The sequence below is a fragment of the Lepidochelys kempii genome, chromosome 5 (assembly GCF_965140265.1).
Source record: "Lepidochelys kempii isolate rLepKem1 chromosome 5, rLepKem1.hap2, whole genome shotgun sequence".
Lineage (NCBI taxonomy): Eukaryota > Metazoa > Chordata > Testudines > Cheloniidae > Lepidochelys > Lepidochelys kempii.
Genome location: NC_133260.1, coordinates 27,017,540 through 27,042,496, shown reverse-complemented (window position 1 = coordinate 27,042,496; position 24,957 = coordinate 27,017,540). Strand labels below are relative to the sequence as shown.

The 24,957-nt window shown below is 43.2% G+C and overlaps 1 protein-coding gene across 3 annotated transcripts in view; it reads right to left on the bottom strand.

Moving 5' to 3' along the window:
• WDR70 (WD repeat domain 70) overlaps window positions 1–24,957 on the bottom strand; it is a 271,958-nt gene that overhangs the window by 39,815 nt on the left and 207,186 nt on the right. For all 3 annotated transcript variants that reach the window (XM_073343800.1, XM_073343799.1, XM_073343801.1), the window contains 2 exons: window positions 18,151–18,235; window positions 16,014–16,152 (listed from right to left, as the gene is read on the bottom strand). In XM_073343800.1, the coding sequence (XP_073199901.1) occupies window positions 16,014–16,152; window positions 18,151–18,235 (224 nt within the window). The remainder of the gene's footprint in view (window positions 1–16,013; window positions 16,153–18,150; window positions 18,236–24,957) is intronic.

Genomic DNA, 24,957 nt, shown 5'->3' with positions numbered 1-24,957 from the left:
TTTTTTAAATAGTTGTTCACCATCTATGAAAATTTCATTGTTATTTCCAAAATCTGTATTTTGTATTCCACTTTCTAGTCAAAATGGTTGCATCACCTACTCTCAAACTTTCTATTAATTCCAGATTGTTAGTTACTTCTACTTTCATGTTTAAATAGCAATTTGTCTAAACTGGAACACAGTTTTTTGTATAGAGTCTTTCTCCGCCCTGAGACTAATGGGTTGTAACTCACTCCCTGTCCCATACAGGTAAAAGGATTGCTCTGCTGCTGGAATGTTGGAATGTTCACCAAAATCACCACCCCCTAACTATAAAAATAGATACTGATCTACTTTCTGCTTAGGAGTCAGAAATCCCTTTAGTAGAACGGGACTCAAAAACCACAAGGAAATATCAACTTGGGCCATTTGGTAAATTTCTGTCAATCAGGCCTTGATTCATTATACTAGAGTATAAAAAGCCCTTTATTCCTTTCTTCGGCTGCAGAAAGAGAGAGCACATGCCTTCAGAATGTTCTTGAACTCCTTAGTTCTGTGAAAACAATATCATAAAGTCCCTACCACATTTAACGAGTGCAACTGCTTTACTTTTGGAGATTTGGAATTAGGGCAAAAAGAGGAAAACTTTTTTTGCAGGATTATTGTGTCAGACAGAAATGGGAGACACAACAACTGAGGAATGTCTGTGTGAGCTGGTCAAAACAAGACTTATTTTTCTACAGCTGAGAGAGTGATTATTGCCAACAGAGGGAGAATCTAATCTAGAACATCTAAAGAAGACTATTCTTTGGCTGACCATCCTTTTTAGCTGTGCACAAGTTGGAGGCTTAATATGAGTAACAGTCACAAGATAAAACCCTCACCATTTCCTAGTGATGGGGCAGTGTGTGTACAAAGGGCCCAATTTTGCAGATGCTGGACGGGAGTTGGATTATAACATAGTGCACAAGCCCCTTGGTCTATGTGTGGGTGGGGGAACTAAGGGTTCTGAACAGGAGGTACAGATGCATGCGGTGAGGGGATATCCTGCCAGTATCCTGAAATGCAGGCATACGTACCGTGTATATTTGCAAATGCTTAATTCTAATTCAGCAAGGTTATTTTTGAATAAGCTTTACTCCTAGAAAGTCCCAGTCTCATCATGGTGGCATGATGATCAGGAATAGGAGCAGCAGAATTTAGTCTTAGAAAGTATCTTAGGGCTTGTACACACTACCACTTACATTGATGTAACTTACGTCACTCAGGGGTCTGAATAAGCCACCCCCTGAGTGATGTTACACCAACCTAAGTGCTGGTGTGGACAGTGCTATGTCAGCAGGAGAGCTTTTCCCGCTGACATAGCTACCACGTCTCATGGAGGTGGTTTTATTATGCTGATAAGAGAGCGCTCTCCCATCAGCATACAGTGTCTTCACCAGATGCACTATGGTGGCACACCTGTATTGGTGCAGCTGCGCCACTATAGCACTTCTAGTGCAGACTAGCCCTTAAAAAAACATGTAGGTGCATGAAAACTAAATTAATGTGTCGGAACAATGGAGGCTAACACACTGCAGCCCATTAGTAAAACCAAAAAGTTTCATTCCAGCAGCTTTGAAGCAATAATGCACTTTCCCATGAAAACTTAAAAGAAGAGGTGAAAAACGGTTTGCTTGGTATGATGGAAAGGAATGTCAGACTCTACTTTGGTCAGACATTCCCATTCAATTTAGTCCCATTACCCACCAGGGTTCATTTACAGGCCAAATGCACTGGCTATTTATCAAGAAGGTTTAAGATTAAGTTTACTGCCCATAAGCATTTTTGAATTATCTATATTGTTGGAACACCATAAAAACATGGAAGCAATACAAAACAGCTATAAAAACTGTATTATCTGCATAATTTAAACTTTCTACACAGTAGTGTTCTTTGTTATTTTTTTCTTCCCAATACGTATACTGTACCACCAGAGCTGGTTTATAATTACCCTTAATAAGTCCTATTATTTTAACTTCATTGTTGAAATAAAGGGCTAACGATGCAATTTTTCCTCAACATTTTGGATTAAATCCTGCTTCAAGTCACTGAGACTACTTGCATGAGGCCGGTGAACAGATTAAGTCCTTCATCACCAACTGATATACCTTTGTGTACTCACACACTCTTTTAATGCACACACACACAGTCTGTAAATCCAACTACATAAGCATGAATACACACAAAATATACACATTGTAAATTACACATTTAAACGAGGACGGTTAATTAATCGCAGTTAACTCATGCGATTAAAAACTCAAAAAATTAATCGCAGTTTTAATCGCACCGTTAAACATTAGAATACAAATTGAAATTTATAAAATATTTTTGATGTTTTTCTACATTTTCAAATATATTGATTTAAATTACAACACAGAATACAAAGTAGACAGTGATCACTTTATATTATTTTTATTACAAATATTTGGACTGTAAAAATGATAAACAAAAGAAATAGTACATTCACCTTGTGAAAGTACCTTAATGCAATCTCTTTATCGTGAAAGTGAGACTTACAAATGTAAATATTTTTGTTACATAACTGCACTCAAAAACAAAACAATGTAAAACTTTAGCGCCTACAAGTCCACTCAGTCCTACTTCTTATTCAGCCAATCACTAAGACAAACAAGTTTGTTTACATTTATGGGAGATAATGCTGCCTGCTTCTTATTTACAATGTCACCTGAAAGTGAGAACAGGCATTTGCATGGCACTTTTGTAGTTTGAATTGCAAGGTATTTATGTGCCAAATATGATAAACATTCATATGTCCCTTCATGCTTCGGCCACCATTCCAGAGGACATGCTTTCATGCTGATGATGCTTGTTTAAAAAAAAATGTGTTAATTACTTTTTGACTGAACTCCTTGGGAGAGAGCAGTATGTCTCCTGCTCTGTTTTACCCACATTCTGCTATGTATTTCATATTATAGTTGTCTTGGATGATGATCCAGCACATGTTCGTTTTAAGAACACTTTCACACAGATTTGACAAAACACATAGAAGGTACCAATGTAAAATTTCTAAAGATAGCTACAGAACTCGACCCAAAGTTTAAGAATCTGAATTCCCTTCCAAAATCTGAGGAGGACAAGGTGTGGAGCATGCTTTCAGAAGTCTTAAAAGAGAAACACTCTGATGTGGAAACTACAGAACCCAAACCACCAAAAAAGAAAATGAACCTTCTGCTGGTGGCATCTGACTCAGATGATGAAAGTGAACATGCATCGGTCTGCACTGCTTTGGATCGTTATTGAGCAGAACCTGTCATCAGCACAGACGCATGTCCTCTGGAATGGTGGTTGAAGATGAAGTGACATATGAATCTTTAGCACATCTGGTAGGTAATTATCTTGCAATGCTGGCTACAACAGTACCATGCAAACGCCTGTTCTCACTTTCAGGAGACATTGTAAACAAGAAACTGGCAGCATTATCTCCCGCAAATGTAAACAAATTTGTTTGTTTAAGCAACTGGCTGAACAAGGAGTAGGATTGAGTGGACTTGTAGGCTCTAAAGTTTTACATTGTTTTATTTTTGAATGCAATTATTTTTTGTACATAATTCTACATTTGTAAGTTCAACTTTCATGATAAAGAGATTGCATTACAGTATTTGTATGAAGTGAGTTGAAAAAATACAATTTCTTTTGTTTTTTTACAGCACAAATATTTGTAATAAAAAATAAATATAAAGTGAGCATTGTACACTTTGTATTCGGAGTTGTAATTGAAATCAATATATTTGAAAATGTAGAAAATATCCACAAATATTTAAATGGTATTCTATTATTGTTTAACAATGCAATTAATCGTGTGATTAATCTTTTAATTGCGTGATTAATCGTGCAATTAATCGTGATTAATTTTTTTAATCACTTGACAGCCCTAATTTAAACACTATAGATATGTATAGGAACAGGGCAAGTAGCTCTCTCCAGTAAGACAAACTGACGTTTTAGGCAACAGTAAAAATGGTTACTAACCATTCTGTAATTGTTGTTTTTCAAGATGTGGTGCACGTGTCAATTTCACTATAGGCATTTGCGCAGTCCAACGCATAGTTGCCAGAGATTTTTTTCCTTACCGGTACCCATCAGGGCAGTATGAGTGCCCTCTGCTGTTTCATACACCATGTGCAGGCATAAAGGGCCAAGCTGTCCCAGACTCTCCTCAGTTCCTTCCTACCAGACAGACTTTGACAGAGGGAAAGGAGGTTGGTTGGACATGTGCAACACATCTTGAAGAACAGGAGTTATGAAAAGGTTAGTAACAGTTTTTTCTTCTTCAAGTGATTGCACACGTCCATTCTACTGTAGATTACTCACAAGCAGTTCCAACTGGAGGTGGGTTTGGAGTCTATTTGAACAGGGACTGGAGAACCATGTGTCCAAATTTAGCGTCACCAGCATTGCAGAGGGCTGGGACTTCGGTTTCAGATCAGTTACAGATGACAGCACTGTGGAGCCGAAGATGGCGTCAGAAGCGGAGTCCCCTGTGATCACATAGTGTTCTGCAAAAGTGTGGCCTGACACCCCCGTCACTGCTCTACAGATGTCTGTGATAGGAACATTCTTAAAGGAGGAGACAGATGAGGAGACCGATCTTGTAGAGTGTGTATGAATTGAGTCTGGAGGGGTCATGCTGTGAATTTGGTAGCACTGTCTAATGCAATTCGATACACACTTAGAGAGTCTCTGGGCTGATATTGGTGAGCCCTTGGATCCTTCTGCAATGGAGACGAAAAGTCTGGGGGAATTCCTGAAAGCCTTTGTCCTATCAAGGTAGAAGGCCAGGGCTCCCCTGATATCTAGGTTATGAAGTATAGCCTCCCTGTTGTCTTGGTGAGGGGTTTCGGGTAGAAGACTAGAAGGTGAATCAATTGATTCATGTGAAACAGGGAGGTTACCTTAGGGATGAATTTTGGATGCGGCCTGGCCGTAACTTTGTCCAGAGAGAATACCGTGTAAGGGAGATGCACCATCAGAGCTGTTATCTCTCCTATTCTTTTGGCTGAGGTAATCGCTATCAAGAAGGCTGTTTTCATTGATAGGTTCGTTAGTGAACAGGTGGTCATGGGTTCAAAGAGAGGCCTAGTCAGTCCTTTCAGCATCAGTTTTAGGTCCCACATGGGGATAGGAAGTTGGGGAGGTTGAGGGAAGAGGTTTATTATACCCCTGAAGAATCTTTTAGTGGTTGAGTGTGACAGCACCGAGTATCCTTCTACAGGTTGGTGAAAGGCTGTTATAGCTGCTAGATGAACCCTAAGAGACCTTAGGGATAATCCTGACTTTTTAAGGGTCAGAGCATAGTCTAGGATGCGTGAAAGAGTCACAGATATTGGGGATATTTGTTGAGACATGCACCAAATCTGAAAGCTGGACCATTTCTGCAGCTAAGTATGTCATGTGGAGGACTTTCTACTGTGTAATAGAATCTCTTGCACTTCCCTTGAGCCGGAGCTTTCTAGGTGTTGGTGTAGTAGTTCCAATGTTGGAATGATCGTTGATAAGGTGACCATCTTGAACTTCTGAGTTTTGACAAACTTGTTGAGAGCTCTGAGGTCCAGTATGGGTCTCCCCCTTTCTTTAGGGTATTAGGCAGTAACGAGAGTAGAATCCCTTGCCTCATAGATGTTGAGGTTCTGGTTCTATGGCTCCTACCTGGAGGAGGCAATCTATTTCCTGCTGTAGTAAACTCTAGTGAGAAGGGTCCCTGAAGAGGGATGGGGAAGGGTGTTGTGGAGGGGGTAGGGAGGTGAAATGGATGGGGTACCCAGATTGGGCAATCTTTAAGACCCATTGACAGAAATTATGCATTCCCAGGCACTGCGGAACGCAGCCAATCGGTGGCCAAATGGGTGTACAACCATGGTCGACCGTGTCAGTTATAGGGAGTGGTCTTGCGGTGCCTTGACCTGCCAGGCAAAAGTGATGCTTAGATACAGGGGTTTGGGCGAAGGCTGCAGACCAGATGGCTTGTGTTTTGGGAATTTTCCTTTCTTCCTTTGCATTTCATAATGGAGCTGAGGTTGGTACTGAGCCGCACATGGCCTATGCTGGGATTGGGAAGTAAATCAACTCTTTTGCCCCAGTGTATAGATTCCCAGCGACCGGAGGGTAGCCATGGAATCCCTCAGGGTATGAAGGGAGGTGTTGGTCTTTTCAGCAAAGAGCTCGTGTCCTCAAAGGGAAGATCTTTCACCACAGACTGCACCTCTTTCAGGAATCCTGACAAGTGGAGCCACAATGCCCGTTGCATCATCAATACCATGGAGATTGACCCAGCTGCCATGTCGGCGGCATCTCTGGCAGCCTGTAGTGATGTTTTTACCACTAGTTACCCTTCCTGAATGATGGCCTTGAAGGATTCCCAATGTACCTCTGGCAATTTATCAATAAAATAATTAAGTTTGTTGTAATTTGTGTAGTCGTATTTGGCTGTGAGCGCCCGATAGATGGCAATATGGAACTATAAGGTAGACAAGGAATATGCTTGCCTATGAAAGAGATCAAAGCGCTTCCAATCCCTGTCGTAGGACACAGCTCTGGAGTGGTGTTGTCGGCCATGGGAATTGACAGCGTCCCTCACGATGGAATTGGATGGCAAGTATGAACAATGGAACTCTGATTCCTTTGCAGGGACATAGTATTTTTTGTCCCCATGCTTACAAGTTCAAGCTACTGATGCTGGGCTTTGCCACACTGTTTTAACCAGCTCTAAAATGAATTCATTAATTATGAGGACAACCTTTCAGGACTACGAAGAATGGAAGATATCAAGGAGCTGATGGTTGGAGTCGTTGGTCTCTTCTACAGGTATGTGGAGGGTGTCTGTCAGCCTCTTCGCCAGCTCCTGGAAAGGACAGAAGTCATCTGCCAGAGCTGGTGGGAGAGGCATGACAGCTTTGTCTGTGGGGGAGGCAGATACGGTATTTGGTGTTATGTCCTCCTCAGTACCGGCTTCCTGTTCCTCCATCTCCTAAGGCAGTTCTGAGGTCCTAGATACTGCTGCTGAGGTAGTGTGCCTGGAAAGTTCTCGGGTGAGGCTTGAAGCTTGTGAGGCAGGCTTTTGGTGTGCTGCCCAGTGATCCCATTATGGCCACTGTGGTGGCATAGGGTCTGGTGCAGGTGCCCAGGGGTGGCTGTACCAAGATGGTGGTGGTGGAGGAGCCATCTGTGGGTACATTCTTGGACCAGAAGTTGAAGGTTGTGGCAAAACTCACATCTGCCGGGAGATTGAGGTTGGAGAGCTACCGCCATGAAGATAATCTTCTGACAGAGCTCTCTATCCTTGCGGGATCTCGACCGGAGCTGCTGGCAGAGGGTACACTTTTGTTGTATGTGGCCCTCACCGAAGCAGAGGATGCACTGAGAGTGCATCCGGGATCGCCACATTGTAGGTGTGGACTTCTTGAAGCCCAAGGGAGCTGGACATACCCTGCTAAGGGGAAGGGTCCCCAATGGGGAAAAAGACTAAAAGAAGAAGAAAAAAATTAAAGGTAGAAAGAACAGAAAAATAGCAATCAGAACTATAACTAGAACTATACTGGGGAATACTGCAAATGCAAACAGGAGAACAATAGCCTTAACAGACTGTTAATAGTGCCATCTCTAGCTAGGGGTGGTTGACAAGGAACTGAGGAGGGTTAGCACCCATGCGCTTGTGGCACAGCACAAAGCATATGTGCGTGCCTAATGGACAATGTTACGAAGTTTTCCAATCAGCAGCGCAGGGGCACAGATGTACCTATAGTGGAGTACTCATAGGGACACTACTCAAGGAAAAACAAGTGTTGACAGAGCCATGCCATGCCAGGGTGATCAATAAAAGTCAGGCTTTGACCTAGCTTTGCACTTTGGCCAGAAGAGAGATGGGGGAAAAGTGTACAGGAGACCCTCTGACAACGGCAGTAGAAAAGCATCTGTCAATGAACCAGGGCTGTGAACTGCTCTGGAGCAGAATGTCAGGTCCAGAATTGCTCCAATGTATTCCATTTTCTGTAATGGAGACAGGATTGACATGTCTGAGTTGATCAGCAGGCTGAGTGCATTGAAGGTGGATTGAATTATGCTTACGATGATGCTGGACACCATCTACTACCTGGATTGACCTCTTATCAGCCATTTGTACAAGTAAGGAAAAACATGGACCAGACATTTGAAGGAAAGCTGATACTACTGCCATCCACTTTGTAAAAACATGGGGCAGTTGAGAGACCAAAGAGGAGCATTGTGTACTGATGATGGCAACCGCTGACAGTGAATCTCAGATATTTTCTGTGGCACGGATGAACTGTCACATGAAAGTAGGCATCCTTTAAATTGAGAGCAGCATACCAGTCCCCGAGCTCTACAGAAGGGATTATGGAAGCTAGAGTGAACATCTGGAATTTTGATTTTTTAAGAACTTGTTTAACTCCCTTAGACCACCTTTGGCTTTGGAATCAGGACGTATCAGGAGTAAAACCCCTTTTCTCTGAAAAAGGGAAGGACATCCTCTACAGCAGGGGCAGGCAAACTTTTTGGCCTGAGGGCCACACTGGGTTTCCAAAATTACACGAAGGGCCGGTTAGGGGAGGCTGTGTCTCCTCAAACAGCCAAGCATGGCCCCCTATCCGACCCCCCCCCATTTCTCACCCCCTGACAGCTCCCCTGGAACTCCTGCCCCATCCAACTCCCTCTGTCCCCTGATGGCCCCCCCTGGGACTCCTACTCCATCCACCACCCCCTGCTCCCTGTCCCCTGACCACCCCTGGACTCCCCACCACTGACTGCCCCCTGCTGCCCCATCCAACCCCCCTCTCATTACTGACTTGCCCCCCAGGACTCCTGCCCCATCCAACCCCTCTGTTCCCCGCCCTCTGACCACCCCGAACCCATCCACACCCCCATCCCCTGCCCCCTCCCACCCCCTCTCCCTGCCCCCTTGCTGCACTACCTGGAGCACAGGTGACTGGCGACGCTACAGTTGCGCCGCCCAGAGCACCGCGTCATGCTGCAGCTCTGCAACTGTGCTGCCCGGCCCATAGCATTGTGCTGGCGGCGCGGTGCACTGAGGCTGCAGGGGAAGTGGAACACTACGGGAGGGGCCGGGGACTAGCCTCCCAGGCCAGAAGCTCAGGGGCCGGGCAGGAAGGGTCCGTGGGCCGTAGTTTGCCCACCTCTGCTCTACAGCTTCTACAAGAAGTGATTGTATTTCTCGCAGTAACACTGTCTTGTGAGAGGGTGGTCCCTGAAGAGGGATGGGGAAGCAGGATGGGGGTACAAATAAATTAGAGCATACTTCCCACTCCCACTCTGCTTAGAACCCATCGATCTGTTGTGATGTGAGTCCAAACGTGACAGAAGTGGGGAAGGTGGTTTTCAAAAACCGGAAAAGAAAAAAGATGGCACTTTTAGAACGGCTAGACTGCTCTCAACCTGTCCATCAAAATGAGTTCCTGGAAGATGCCACCTGCCTTAATGAACTTGTGGCAGCTGAAGCAGGCAGCAACTGTCTTTTGTAACCTCTGGTCCTTCTCCTTGGCAGGTCTTGGGCTAGAGGGACAAACCCCTGAAAACGCTGGGACTGATGAGGATGGAATGCCTTCCACTTGATTGCTAGGCTGTAAATGTCCAGGGATTTCAGGGTTACTCTAGTGTCTTTGAGACCATGCAGTCTTGTCAATCTTTCAAAAGGCAAATCCTAGATTGTCCACTGCACATCTGCAGGGAAGAGCTTAACCAGGATGAGTGCCTCATCATGATTGCAGAGGCCATGCTGTCAACTGCAAAATCTGTTGTATTGAGACCCACCTGCAGAGCTGGTCTGGTGACCAACTTACCCTCCTCTATCAAAGACTGGAACTTCTGTTTCACCTCATCTGGGAGCTTGTCTTGAGACTCTGAAACTGCATCCCACTGGGTGAAACTGTACCACCACAGCAATCTTGCTGGATTGCAATATGAAGCTGTGAACCACCTGTTGAATAAAGTTTCCTCCCAAGTTAAGTCCAGTTTCTTGTCCTCTTTTTGGGTGGGTTCACAACTGGTGTCCTGTCTCTATTTTTCATTGGCTGCTGCCGCTACAAGGGAGCCTGGAGGGGGATAATTATACAAGTGCTTGGACTCCTGTGAGAGGACATAGTACCTCCTGTCCACTCTTTTTGTAGTTGGAGACAGGGAAGCTGGGCTCTGCCAGAGGATCTAAAATAGCCCCATTTATCGCTATTTGGTTGGAAATGCAGATGTCAAAATGTCCACCAGCTTGTGTGACTTTTTTCCTGGACCTCCTCCAGTGGATGTCTAGGGCCATAGCCATCCCCGTGAACAATTTCTGATGGGTCTTAAAATCATCAGGAAGTGGAGAAATAGGCTCCACCACAATTACCTTATCAGGAGATGAGGAAGAGGATGCCAACAGTACTGGGGGATGGTCCAGTTCCTGCTCCTTTTGCAGCTGGTCATGCAAGAGATCCCAAAACTGTTCTGTGCCAGGCTTGCTACCAATGCTAGGGTGCTTGTGCTGCCTATGCTCTTGATGACCAGTAGATGGAGCTTGCTGAGGTGGCTGCGGGGATGTTCCTGAATGACAGGGGAAGCACCATGGGCTCCAGAAGGGTCACTGATATAGCCCAAGGGTTCCTTCTGTAAGCTCCTTGTTGTAACTGAGGCTGAAACAGGGCAGGCAGGTAACAGACTAATGATAAGTTTCAGTGGTAGATTTATCTCGTGAGACTGACCTAACACTAGGTAAAGCAACCCACATCCTTTCATGTATTTATACCTGCTCCTATATCTTTTACTTCATACATCTGATGAAGTGGGTTCTAGTCCACGAAAGCTTATGCCCAAATAAATCTGTTAGTCTCTAAAGTGCCACAAGGACTCCTCTTTTTTAGACTAGTGATAGTGGAACTGGTTAGGCTGGGACATATAGGATTCCATTTCAGAGTCTGATGAAGCAGCTGCCTCCTTTTGTGACCACAGCGGTGCCACACCCATTGGTGCTGGTGAAGAAAGGGGAGTCAGGGAGGTCATCTGTGGCTTTGCCCTAGACAGTTCCGCTTTAACCAGTATCCTGACGGCTGAATTGATGGAACTGCCTAGTGCAGAGGTGAAGGCACTTACGATACTACCTTGGAAAGCCATGACAGGTGAGTCTCTTGAACACTCTTGCAACCTCAAATGTCTCAGGAGTAGACCATACTAGGAAGACGCTCTGCGGTTCCATCGTGTGAGGAGATGCTGATGAAGGTGATTCAGGAACCAGTCTCAACATGCCTGTACTGGGCTCCAGAGTCAATGAACTCCACTGTTTGGAGGTGTGCTCTAGGGAGTGTCTTCTCCTTGAATGCATCCCTGAGCCTTTAGAAGAGCTTGACTTCTTCTGACAGTCCCAGCACCCCGTCCAGTTTCCATGCCTCTTCCTCAGTACTGGTGATCCCACTCTGCCTCTCTGCACCAGTAGTGCTGGAAGTGCGCTACTGGTCAATGTGGAGGCGCTTTGTACCAGGAGTGAGGTAGACAGATCCGATGAAAGACACAGCACCTATTTGAGGAGCAGATACTTTAGTCTGGTTGTCCTATCCTTTTTAGGATGGAGGCTTAAAGTCCTTACACTTGTTGCTCACAGCTGGGTTGAGGGTCACTATTAGGCATTGCCTTATCACAGGAGTGCCAGGGCTTTAAACCTGGAGAGTGCAGCATATCTTTGGTACCGAGGCCAGTACCCAGACCGGGTGCTGGAACCACACAAAACAACAATTAAAAAAAAATTATTTACAAACTAACCATACAAAGGCTACTAGCCACAGGATTTGCCTAAAGACTTGCAGAAGCAAAGAGAGGGAGCTCCAAAAACCATCACAGGTGGTAAGAAGGAACTGAGGGAAGTCGGGGTGGCTCAGCCATTTATGCCTGAGCATGGTGCATGAGGCAGGAGAGAGCACTTGTGTGGCCTTGACGGATACTGCTAAGGGAAAACTCTGACAACTGTGCCGGTGGAGCACACAAACACCTAAAGTGGAACTGACATGTGAAATCACTCGAAAAAGAACATATTCATCTTCAATTACAGTAAGTGTTCTATTTACATTTTTAAGAGACTACAGAGGAAAAAAACTATGAAATCTTTCAGTAGAAAGCAAGTAAATAATTTGTACCAAACTGCTGAAAGAATCTTTCTGTAAACCACGTACAAGATATTAATCTCTCTCTTTATAACCTGTGATCTTTGCAACAAGCAGCATGTACAACTTGTAAGCTGCAGAAACTCTGTATGCCTTTAAAATCCATTCATTCTTCAACATTCCTCAATTTGTTTATACTTCGTCTTACATTGCATTTTGAGAAAAACAAGAAACAGAAAATACTAATGAAAAAGCTGAATTGTGCAAGCAACTGAAAGGCACTAAGAAAACAGATTACTTTTATTTAAAAATGGCCTTTCAGAGTACTGGTAAGTCTCCCCCCCCCCTTTTTTTTTTTTTTTAAGATGAACGCTAATATGTTTAACTGTGTTTTTCTTAGATGTGCAGTGTTGAAGTTGGATTCTGGACAGATCAATTTCAGAGGTATTATTAGTGCTGGCCCATAGAAAATTATGTCATGAGATCAGCTTTAGTAAATCTTAATTCTTCAAGACTAAGCTTGATAAGTTTATGGAGGAGATGGTATGATGGGATAACCTAATTTTGGCAATTAATTGATCTTTGACTATTAGCAGTAAATATGCCCAATGGCCTGTGATGGGATGTTAGATGGGGTGGAATCTGAGCTACTACAGAGGATTCTTTCCTGGGTGTCTGGCTGGTGAATCTTGCCGACATGCTCAGGGTTTAGCTGATCACCATATTTGGGGTTGGGAAGGAATTTTCCTCCAGGGCAGATAGGCAAAGGCCCTGGGTTTTTTTCGCCTTCCTCTGCAGCATTGAGCACAGGTCACTTGCTGGAGAATTCTCTGCATCTTGAAGTCTTTAAACCATGATTTGAGGACTTCAATAGCTCAGACATAGGTTAGGGGTTTGTTACAGGAGTGGATGGGTAGGTGAGATTCTGTGGCTTGCATTGTGCAGGAGGTCAGGCTAGACGATCATAATGGTCCCTTCTGACCTTAAAGTCTATGATAATATTTAGTAATTCCAGTGTTGTTCCATTTGTTTATCCATTGATTATACTCAAACTAAGAGAATATCAATCTTAAATTTTAAAGCTACAAATTAGGAAAAAGTAAAAGTACTTAACGTTTATGGATAAAAAGTCATTTACTACAGTTTTTAAAAAGGACTATTTAGATACTCTTGGGTTTCAGCCCCCAAGAATGAGACAGGCTAGAATCCTCTCCACAATTCTCAGATATTTGGCCCTTTGAGGCAACAGTAGTTTACTCTTCCCAATTCCAAGAACTGTCAGTAGCCCAATACCCAGTCTAGAACATCCTGTTTCAGTGCCTAGACGAGTAAGAAGTAGATAGCTCCTCAAATTGCAAGCATTTGGGAATTTTCAATAATTCTAAAGAACTGTTATGCTAGGTGTGACAAAGCTCCTCCTCTACCTTGGTGGGTCTTGCGCTTATTGGTGGATTTGCTCGCCTAGGAGATTCATGGCAGCCCTCAGTTTGGCCGTTTTCCTGAACCCACAGTCCAGGTCAACTCCTCCTGTGTCTGACCAGGAGTTGGGAGGTTGGGGGGGGACCCAGGCCCACCCTCTACTCCGGGTTCCAGCCCAGGGCCCTGTGGAATGTAGCTGTCTAGAGTGCCTCCTGGAACAGCTGTGCAACAGCTACAATCCCTGGGCTACTTCCCCATCGCCTCCTCCCAACATCTTCTTTATCCTCACTATAGGACCTTCCTCCTGGTGTCTGATAATGCTTGTACTCCAACAGTCCGCGTTCTCAGTCTCAGCTCCTAGTGCCTCTTGCTCCCAGCTCCTCACACGCACCACAAACTGAAGTGAGCTTCTTTTTAAACCCAGGTGCCCTGATTAGCCTGCCTTAATTGATCCTAGCAGCTTCTTGATTAGCTGCAGGTGTCCTAATCAGCCTGTCTGTCTTAATTGTTTCCAGAAAGTTCCTGATTGTTCTGGAACCTTCCCTGTTGCCTTACCCAGGGAAAAGGGATTTACTCAACCTGGAGCTAATATATCTGCCTTCTATCACTCTCCTGTAGCCATTTGGCCCGACCCTGTCACATAGAGCAAGACCATCAGGAAAAAAGTCAGTCATTGAAAATGTTATTTCCCTTCCCAACTCAGAGAACTTGGGTGGCTGAGTAGAAATACAGTCAAATGACATTTTCAGAGAAACAGATTAACAGGTAAGAAACTACTCTTCTATAAAAGACACCATGCTGACTGGATTCCCACTCTTGTAGAACAAAAAGGTCAAGTGGAGTCTCTACAAACTTCTTCTGACTGCTATTGTAAAATGAGCTCTCTCCACCTACCAGTAGGAGATGCAGCCATCAGGACCAGTTTCAGACTCCCACTCCTGTGGAGTTTTAGTGTCATTTTCGTCATTTGCCCTATGCCCCAGAGGTGCTACTCACACTGCCTGTCACCCATGTTTAACCCATGTTTAAACTTACATAGCTGAAGATGCCTTTAATTTGTCATGATGTTCTAGAGAGGGCACTGTCGTACTGATATTTGAGGCTGTACTACTGGTGCCACAAAAAGGCCAAAAATCTTTGAAAGCTAGAGTGAATTCTGAACTCACAGCAGGTACGTGAGACCAAAGTGTAGGAATCCCATCAATGTTTTCTTTAGAGAAATTCTTTAATACTAAAGAAAAACTGCAATGTGGTATAACAGCTATATATAAAATGTGAGTTAAAATAAAAAAGTTTTCCCCCTCAAAACCTCACTCTTCTTTCTACTTCACCCTTAATTCTCTGTGTTTTTGATTCCAAGTCTTCCAACACAGAAATATTTGCTATACCAAATTCAGCCTCAGGCAGATTTTACTGCAGAATCAAGTAGGATCAGAAAATGGGATCTAATGAAGAAAATTCTTGTACAAATATCAGTCTCTGTGTAAATGGACTCCAGCCGGAGTCTTGTTGGGCTGTGCCAGTGAAGACTGATATGTCTCAACAGCTGGGTCAACAGGAGGTGCCTGTCATAGAAAGGAGAATCAATGAATTGGCTTACTAGGCCCAGTGGGGCATATAATTGGCCACCTGATATTCTGTCTTATCAGCCACAGTGGATGCTTCATATTTGGTGTGCAGACATCCACAACTCTTTTCCACTCCCTGACTACTAAACTCTACATTCTTGCCTGTGTACACCACTATGGCAATTTGTTTTACATGACATAGTCTTCACTTTTGTATTAGGAAATAGCTGGTTGTTCAAGTCATACACATAAGCCTTCTTGTATTATCGGTTCAAGTATTTTAGGACTGCATATTACTGCTGACAAAGGGTATTCCTTGTCCAAGGGTTTCAGATAGATGACTTATATTTTGACACAAGGATGTGAGGAGTTCTGCAGTTACCCGGGCTATACCCATAGCACTGACACCTCGAACTACTGGGGACAAATATGGGTTTTCCCCCAAAGAGAGCTGAATCTTTTAACATGAGAACTGGTGGATTCAACAGCACAGGCACGTGTGTCAGAATCTTTGGACTTATACATGGTTTCACAGCTGGAGAGTTGTGAAGTCCCCAGGGGAAGCACATTTAGTATAGGAGTGGCTATTAAAGTAGGGACCTTCCTTCTGCTTCAAGGACATCTCGTCCCAGGGTTTAATAGAATAAATAAAGGGTGGCATTTTTCCAGAGAATTCTACACTGTCTTCATTCAGGCATGCCCTCAAAAATGAGATTTTTTGAAGTTAATGAAGATTACATGTATGCTTATGGGAATTATATTGCACATAAAAAGGAGAAGTGACACCTTAATTTGTGTGTGTGAAATGCAAAAAAAACAACAACAAAAACCACTTGATTTAATTTACATTTTGAATTCTACCTTAAAAGAAAAATAAAATACATACAGCATCTGTGACTTCTATTTCATACACCTTCTGGAATGTCTCCCGTTCAAAGAAAATAAGCTTCCCATTGCCACCTCCTTTCTTAACAGAGGTGCCCGTGACAATTAACTTATCATCTGGGCTGAAACAGCAATCTGTCCTGTAGATAAAATAAATCGTCATCATAATGGGCACACTTGTAATATGTTTTGGGAACATCATTACAAATACAGGTTTTTTATCTGTTACAGTTAATACAAAAGGTTTTTAAAACCTATTGTCAATGGCTTAACTATGTCTGACAACTAAAATCATACGTACAAATAAAGCTGTGCACAAAATACCCAAATTTGGCAAAACTAACAAAAATACCTCTTTTTCTTATCAAAATTTCAGCACTGGAAACAAACAAAAAAAATCAGCAGTTTCCAAATCAGTAAACAAGTAAGTAGGTCATGAAATCTGTTTTCACCAGTGAAATATCTGTCAAATTAATTTTAAACTGCAACTGTAAATCCGAGGAACTAGAACCCAGTTCTGTAAAGCATGGGGCACCTGATATTCTCTCTCTGCCACCAGGAGGCCATGCAGAGGCAAAACCAGGAAGCACTGTGGAGAGTAGGTGCCCCAGGAAATACCACCCAAGAGACCCAGAGTGATAGTCCCCTGCGGCCCTCTGATTGGCCAAGTGCCCTACTTAACCCCAGGGAGTTGTCTGGGTACCCACACAGACTTTGGCTCACTGTAGTGCCAGACTTTGCCTTGTCTCCTGATCTCCAGTCTCTGACTCCAGCTTGACTTCGACCCTGATTCCTGCCTCTTAATTCTAGCCTGGTACTCCCTCTGATCTCCCGTTGTCTACTTCAGTTTGACTCTGATCTTGCCTTTTGATTCTAACCTGGTACTACTTCTGATCTCCGGTGTCCAACTCTGGCCTGACTCTGACTCTTGTTTATGGGACCTTGGCTTGCAATTCCTCCAACTTCTGTCTGGTAACTCCCGTCCCTGAAGACCTCCACCCAGTTATAGCCCTAGGCCAGGGGCTATACACCCTGGTCGCATACAACAATTGTAAATAGATGGTCAAAACTATTTTACAACATACTCCTTCCTATTTCTCAATGCTAGAAACACAGAAAGAGTTCCAAGTCCAAGACTGAGTGTCTTTGACTTATTTCTGAGATATCATTTGAAAACTATAAATCTTCGGTGAGAGCTGTAACCGGCTGTGCCTAAAACTAGGTGTTCAGTACAAATCAAAATAAAAAAAATAAATACAATACCTGCCCTCCAAGAGCTCCAGCACAATAATTTCAACATATAGATCCTACATATAATGTCCAGTTATCTACTTTCCAACTCAGCTCTCCTGCACAACACCTGCTAATTATTAAATATTATTGATGTTTATTGTGGGTAGTGCTTTGGGACCAACCAAGAGTGGGACCCCATTGTGCCTGGCACTGTACAAACACAGAGTAGCAGATGGTCCCTGCTCTGGAGAGTTTATCATTTAAATAGACAACACAGACACAGGGTGGGAAGGGGACAGCACACTCAAGCAGAGTGAACTATGTGATGACAGCAATCATGTTAGCTGCACAATTATTGTCATTTTTGGGGGGTGGGCTTATTTAGGAGGCAATAAACTACATGAAAAGAAAAGTGAAGGGAGATGGGAAGCTGAAAGGAAGGTAAGGTGACAGGGAAGGGGAGTGGAAAGTGAGAGGGGCAAGTGTAGAGTGAAGCTGAGGTGAAGTGACTGTGGGAGGTGGAGCAAGAGGGTTGGTGCAAACAGCCAATCTGCACAGGTCAGAGGAAGTCCAGTTAAAACTGTACAAACTTGTCTGAATATCCGAAGGTCCCTGCTTTGCCTTCTTTCTGCAGCTGCTCTATTGACTGGAGTGTCTGGCTGGTTCCTCTGCAGTTTTTCCCGAAGGTCAGATGGTGGGAGGATGGGGAAAAGGCAGCACCACCTGGCTCCTAGGGGCTCCTGACTGCTTGAAGGTGGTGGTGGTGTCTCCTCTGTACAATTCAGGGTCCACGGATGGCCCCAGCTGACCCCCATTTTTACCCACACCTCCCACTACAGCTGTCCCTGCTTTGGCTGTTTCTGCATCTGCTTCTACAGGCTGGAGTAAATGAATAAAGTACTTACATTGGGAAAAAGCTGGACAGACCTTCAACTGAGTTAAGAGGTTTTTTAAATTGCCTGATATCCCATGCTTTTAATGTATCATCTCCTATGAAATAAACAACAAATGACAAAAGTTAACACATAAGAGTCAAGAATTACATATTTGTAGGAACTTAATTTTTGTCCAGGGACCCAAAAGCTAAATAAATCAATAAAACAAAAGGAGAAAAATATCAGCATGTTTAAGGGGGCGGGAGTGCTACATGAAAAGAATGAGTTGTTTGTGCCTAAAGTAATGGCTTAAAGTTTAATAATGAGAAATACCACCTGTAGTGTTCCTTACTGTATGCTTCAATGAGACTGTCATGGACTTTTCCTCAGTGACAAAATCCTGCCAACATCTACTTTATGACTTTTAGCTGTTTCTAGCAGAATGGAAACTCCTTAAACAGTAATCCTTCCTGTGCTTGTGGGGTTTTGGGGCTGTAACCGTTTTTGGGTTTTTTGTTTTTGGGGTGGGAGAGGAGTGGGGAGTTGTCAATTTAATTTTCATTGACTTTTCACAAGCTAACTCACAAATGTTAAAATGGAAGGAACAGTTCAAAAGTTACATAAGATATATGGAGCCAGATTTCAGCTCATCCTACATGGGTGCAAAGGAGGAGGAGAGAGCATAAGGAGCTCTCCCCTTTTCCTTAGAAGACACACAGCAGCCAACTGTGGAGTGCAGGCATTAGCTACTTCAAAGGGGGCAAGGAAGGGTAGACAGAAAGTAGTCCCAAAGCCCAGCCTACTTTCTGCACCAGCCAGCTGACCAGTTACAGATGGTGCACACACTTCACCCATTACAAATGTACCAAAATTGCTGCATGTGTTCTCCCACTCAGGGGTGTGCGTACACACGGGGGGGATGGGGGGCGGGGAAGCAGGGGCATGTTCCCCTCCCCAATCAGCAGCAGCACAGAACTCCTCCGGGGAGAGGGCAGGGAGAGCAAGCTCCTCCGGCCCTGGGGTTGTAGGAGGTATCCATTTCCTCCAGCTGCAGGGGAGAGAGCGAGCTCCACTGGCCCCAGAGCCATGGGAGATAGGTTGGGGGAGAGAGCCAGAACCACCGGGCCCGGGGCTGTGGTGGGGAGAACCAGGTCCTCTGGCCGTGTGGAGCAGGAGGAGGGAGGCAGTTCCTCCGGCCGTGGGGGGCACAGGAAGTGCCCCTTCAAAAATGGCACTATTCCTGTGTACGCTCCTGTTCCTACTGAAATTCTGAGTGAATCAGCCAGAATTCCTTGTGGGAGACACACTGCAGGACAGCCCCTCCAATACAATTGTGACTTTAAAAGCCAGAACTACTTCACAATAAGTCATTTATAGCTGTTGTCATGTGTCTTTGATAAATGTGGTATGAATCAGCAAGTCAATCAAAGTTATGCTATTTATTCCCTTTTGGTAGTTATGTCATATTAACGACCTGTTAAAAAAGGGTAGTTACCTGTAATTCTTGTGTGTAGAGAGATGTGCATATTTATGGATTTTTACTCTGAAGTACATATTTCCAGGATGAGAGGAGGCAGAAATTCTCATAGTTCTAGAATTTTGAGTCTCTGAGGCACCAACAGGGTCCTGCATATTACAGAACCCTCACTAAGGCAACTAGCTGACCTCCTTGCATTCCAGGTCAGTTCCTTACAAAAGGTGAGAAGAAGAATTTGCATATAAAAGTAATTTTAAAAAGTACAAGGTTAAATCTAGATAAGAAGTTACAGAATTCCCCTGAACTCTGATGGGAGGGGTTGGGTGAGTGGTAATGCACAGAAATGCACACAACCAGGGCACAAGAATTAGAGGGAAGTCATTTTCTTTTCTCCAAAGATATTCATCACTGTGGATTCCCGCTCATGGAGACTAAAGAGCTTAAAGAGGGTAACTGAAATAAAATATAATGGAAAAATGGGTAATGGACAATAACAAAAGAAAATCAAGGTAAGTGGCATATTTTTGAATGAAAGCAGAAGCGTGTATGTGTGTGTAAACAAAATACGAAGGACTAAGATACCTCTTCAACATGAAAGCTTGTTGAAAAGTGGCAAATTTAAATAAAAATATTTTGACCAGAGTAATAAATCTATGTTGGTTGGAAAGGCGGGGGGAGGGAAAAGAGAACAAGGGTTTTGAATTCCCTAACTTCGGAATATCTATTTATTTTAGGATTTTCTAATAGTGTCCATCCCAATACTACCAAAGTGTATGTTTCTGTAACATGAAAAACAATAATTATTGTCTAGATGCTAAAACTAAAGCACCAGTGCTTTGTTAATGTGTGCAAAGAATGCCATTTGGCTGCTTTGCAAATTTCTTGGATAGGGACAGATCTGAGGCTAGCATCCAAGGCTGCTCTGTCTCTAATGGAATGAGCCTTGACATGATCTTTAAGTTGCAGGCCTGCCAAGCTGTAGCATGCAGAAATGCAATCAGACAGTTATTTAGACATATCTCTCTTGCTAACAGCAAAACCTACTGTATTGGTGTGAAAAGAAGAGGCTAGAAAGACTTTTGCAGGGCTTTGGTCAGTTCCAGATAAAAGTCCAAAGTCATTTTCACATTCAGTTTCTGGAGAAAGGTCTTGTTGGGATGGGCATTGGAAGATGGTGTGGATTGCACCCTCAGCAAGTTTGCAGATGACACTAAACTGGGAGGAGAGGTAGATACGCTGGAGGATAGGGATAGGATACAGAGGGACCTACACAAATTAGAGGATTGGGCCAAAAGAAACCTGATGAGGTTCAGCAAGGACCAGTGCAGAGTCCTGCACTTAGGAAGGAAGAATCCCATGCACCGCTACAGACTAGGGACCGAATGGCTAGGCAGCAGTTCTGCAGAAAAGGACCTAGGGGGTTACGGTGGATGAGAAGCTGGATACGAGTCAGCAGTGTGCCCTCGTTGCCAAGAAAGCTAATGGCATTTTGGGATGTATAAGTAGGGGCATTGCCAGCAGATTGAGGGACGTGATCGTTCCCCTCTATTCGACATTGGTGAGGCCTCATCTGGAGTACTGTGTCCAGTTTTGGGCCCCACACTACAAGAAGGATGTGGAAAAATTAGAAAACGTCCAGCGGAGGGCAACAAAAATGATTAGGGGACTGGAACACATGACTTATGAGGAGAGGCTGAGGGAACTGGGATTGTTTAGTCTGCAGAAGAGAAGAATGAGGGGGGGGGGGATTTGATAGCTGATTTCAACTACCTGAAAGGGGGTTCCAAAAAGGATGGATCTAGACTGTTCTCAGTGGTAGCAGATGACAGAACGAGGAGTAATGGTCTCAAGTTGCAGTGGAGGAGGTTAGGTTGAATATTAGGAAAAACTTTTTCACTAGGAGGGTGGTGAAACACTGGAATGCGTTACCTAGGGAGGTGGTGGAATCTCCTTTCTTAGAAGTTTTTAAGGCTTGACAAAGCCCTGGCTGGGATGATTTAGTTGGAGATTGGTCCTGCTTTGAGCAGGGGGTTGGACTAGATGACCTCCTGAGGTCCCTTCCAACCCTGATATTCTATGATTCTGTGTGGAAGAAATGTTGTTAGAATGACTTGGTTATTAAGGTAGAACACTTTAGAATAAATTTAGGATGCATCCATAGAACTACCTTATCAATGAAAATTTAATATGAATGTGGATCAGACACTGGTACTCCAAACTCACACTTGGAGGTGAAGTCACCGCCACCTGGAAAATTACTATATTATTATCCCACAACACCAGGGTTTATTTAATAATGATTTCTAAATGTATCAATTCCTACTGGGGCTGGAGAAACACTAGTCTACCTTCAACTAGTTCACGACAGACTAAAATAACTGCCAGATGAAGCCAAACGGAATAAGTTTTTAAATTTAGCCTCAAAGGAAGAAAGAAGGCAGTCAAGCAGTTTTTCAAATGGGGCATTCAGAAGAATTCACATTAGGCTTGAACATACCACATCACAGGTTTTTCCCACTTAAAATTTTAAGTCGTTATGGCCAATGTTCCCTCTAATTTTTGACAGGCCGTGTGCGCAAAAAATTTCTTGTTGTGCACACGGTGTTTGTGCACATGCACACAGCTTAGAGGGAACAGTGCTTATGGCAGACTTCTCCTGAGAAGCTGGGATGATTTTATATAGTTACCAAGAAACACAATGCCTCTGACTATTTTCTACCATGCCAATAAACAGCATAAGGATCCCAGGGTGGGATTACAAACAGGTTTCCTGGTCCATGTGATTATTTGTGGCCAGACTCTTAGCATGATGGAATCAGCCACTGTCATTCCTACTAGGGTTTAGATCCAAATTTGTCACAGTTCACAGAGAGCTCCCAGAATAATGCCTTCGTTTTTGCTGAACCAAGATAGGTCTTTTGCAAACAGCCTTCAGTCAAGTTAGAACCTACATGCTGATGGGACAGGAGAAAATGCTGATCAGAAAGACTGTATAGGATACAGAAAGATGAGAGAGATACTGTGAAGCAAGAGTACTGCATAAATTGGAAAGTGAACCATGTGATAATCTCCAGGGAGCTCCACTGCTGACATCAGCCAGGAAAGCAATTGACCTGGAAATGCATGGCTCAGCCTAAGTCACCGAGCGTGTGTTGCATAAGGCTGTTGTGCTAGTGCCTGAAAGACTCAACACTTTAGAGCTGTGGCAGTTTCCCTCAAGTCTCTGCACTAACAACAAAGTTTATAGAATGAGATAAAATTATTTAAAACACACAGGAAAGCTATTTACATAAAAAGGTTAACACAAGAGAACATCAAAATATTAAATGTATGAAAACAAAAACATATCTTTAACACCATCTAAATATTTTCTGGCCCTTACATGTGTGAGAAAAATGGAATGAAAGCGTGCCTGAGCATCACCGTTTTCTCTGAGCAATGCAGGAGCTCCAATGCTGTTGCACCCTTGAAATGTACATCACCTCAAAGGGGGCAAGGTCACAGCCCTGTACTTGTGCAATGGCTCATGCACACCAGGCTGGAGAAGGCCAATTAAGGAGCTACCCAGGAGACAGACGCTGCTCATCACTCCCTCCGATGGGCCAAAAGCTAAATGACAGAACATGGATCTGGGAGAGAAATTATTTCACATTTCTACACTTACACCATCTTCTATGTCTCTCAGGATGATCTGGTCCTCCAGACTTTACCCTTCCAACAGACCATCCCACTTGGCATTGTGTTTAAGAATAATTGCTTCTCTATCCATGAAGAAACTATGGCTGCTAAAACTCCAATCCTTCCAGAAAGCCCTCTGAGCTCCATAAATTCATAGATTATAAGGCAAGAAGGAACCACAATGATCATCTAGTCTGACCTCCTGTATAACACAGACTGTAAGACTTCCCTGAATTAATGTATGTTTGAACTAGAGGACTTTTTTTAGGAAAACATCCATCTTGATTTAAAAATCAGATATTAAAAACTGGTGACAGCTATATAATATCCATTAGTGCCAATAAATATTGGCATTTTATTGAGGTGAATGTCAAGTTTATATACTTAAGCAAATATTAACTTCAGATTTGCTTTCGTCAGTATTTACCTTAAGGAACAATTCATCTTGCTATTCATCAAAACAGAAGTCTGTATAGACCAAATTTTTAAAAATCATGGCCAATATTATCGTTACACACTCTCTAAATGTATTAATCAGAAATACTGTATCTGGAATCTCTTCATATTCATCAAGAAGTTCTGAATGAAACAGTTTTTCCATCTAAATATTTTAAATGGGAGATGGTCAAAAATTGAGGGGGGAAAAAGAAGTATATTCATCTCTGAGCCATACAGGTAGCACATATTTGCACATGCTATCTGATAGCGCAGAGGTGAATAGGTTTCATTGAGTTTAGTTACATGAAGTCATGATGCACTGGTTTTCATTTATAAGTTGACTATTTAAGAGTCCCAGACCTAAGAGTTGTTCACCTCTGAGGTGATACACCAAAGAAATGCATTGATCCACACATGACTTTTCAGAGATTTTTATCTCATAAACAAGAAGAGAAGTTCACTGTAAGTTCTATATAATACCAGCATATAAAACTCAAGTTTTATTTTTATGATAGATTAGTAGCTACACTATTGAATCACTCTTTATTGTTAAGATAAGAAAACGTTGCCAAACATGCTTTTTTAAAATAATGAAATGTGTGTAAATATCACTTTCTTAAATTTCTGTCAGGTTGTTAGCTAATAACTGACAAGAACGAAGCCAGGAACTCCCATAAGCAACTCTCCTGCTGTTCCTTTTCCCCTGTGCCTGCAGCTGAGCTGTGCCTCATCTCCCTCATCTCTGACTCAGAATCTACATCAGATGCAGGGGAGGCAATCAGGCTTTCAGTGAAAGTCCCCACTCACCCAAACAATGATCCTCTCTTTGATCCCCATGCTAATCTATGGCTGCTGGATCCACACCTGCTTTTATTGGTACAGATCCAAAGCAATACTTATATTAAAACATTAACCAAACAAAGAATTTAAAATAAAGCATGAATCCTTCTCATTTTAGTATAGCAGATATACAGAGTTTAAAAAAATCATCTAACCAGGCAAGTACTGTATATTAAGGTAATATTTTAAAACACACTAAGGAGCCATTTCTTATGCTTAAATCCTGCAATAGTATAAATCAAGTTTTTATACAATTTAGACTGAAATGTGACAGACTGATGATTAAGTAAGTTAGGCATAGTCTGACTAGTCATCTGGATGCCTGATCATCCAGATACACATTCTGGGGACAAATAAGGATGGGAAGAACATGGGGGAAGGAAGTACAACACCACAGTAAAAAA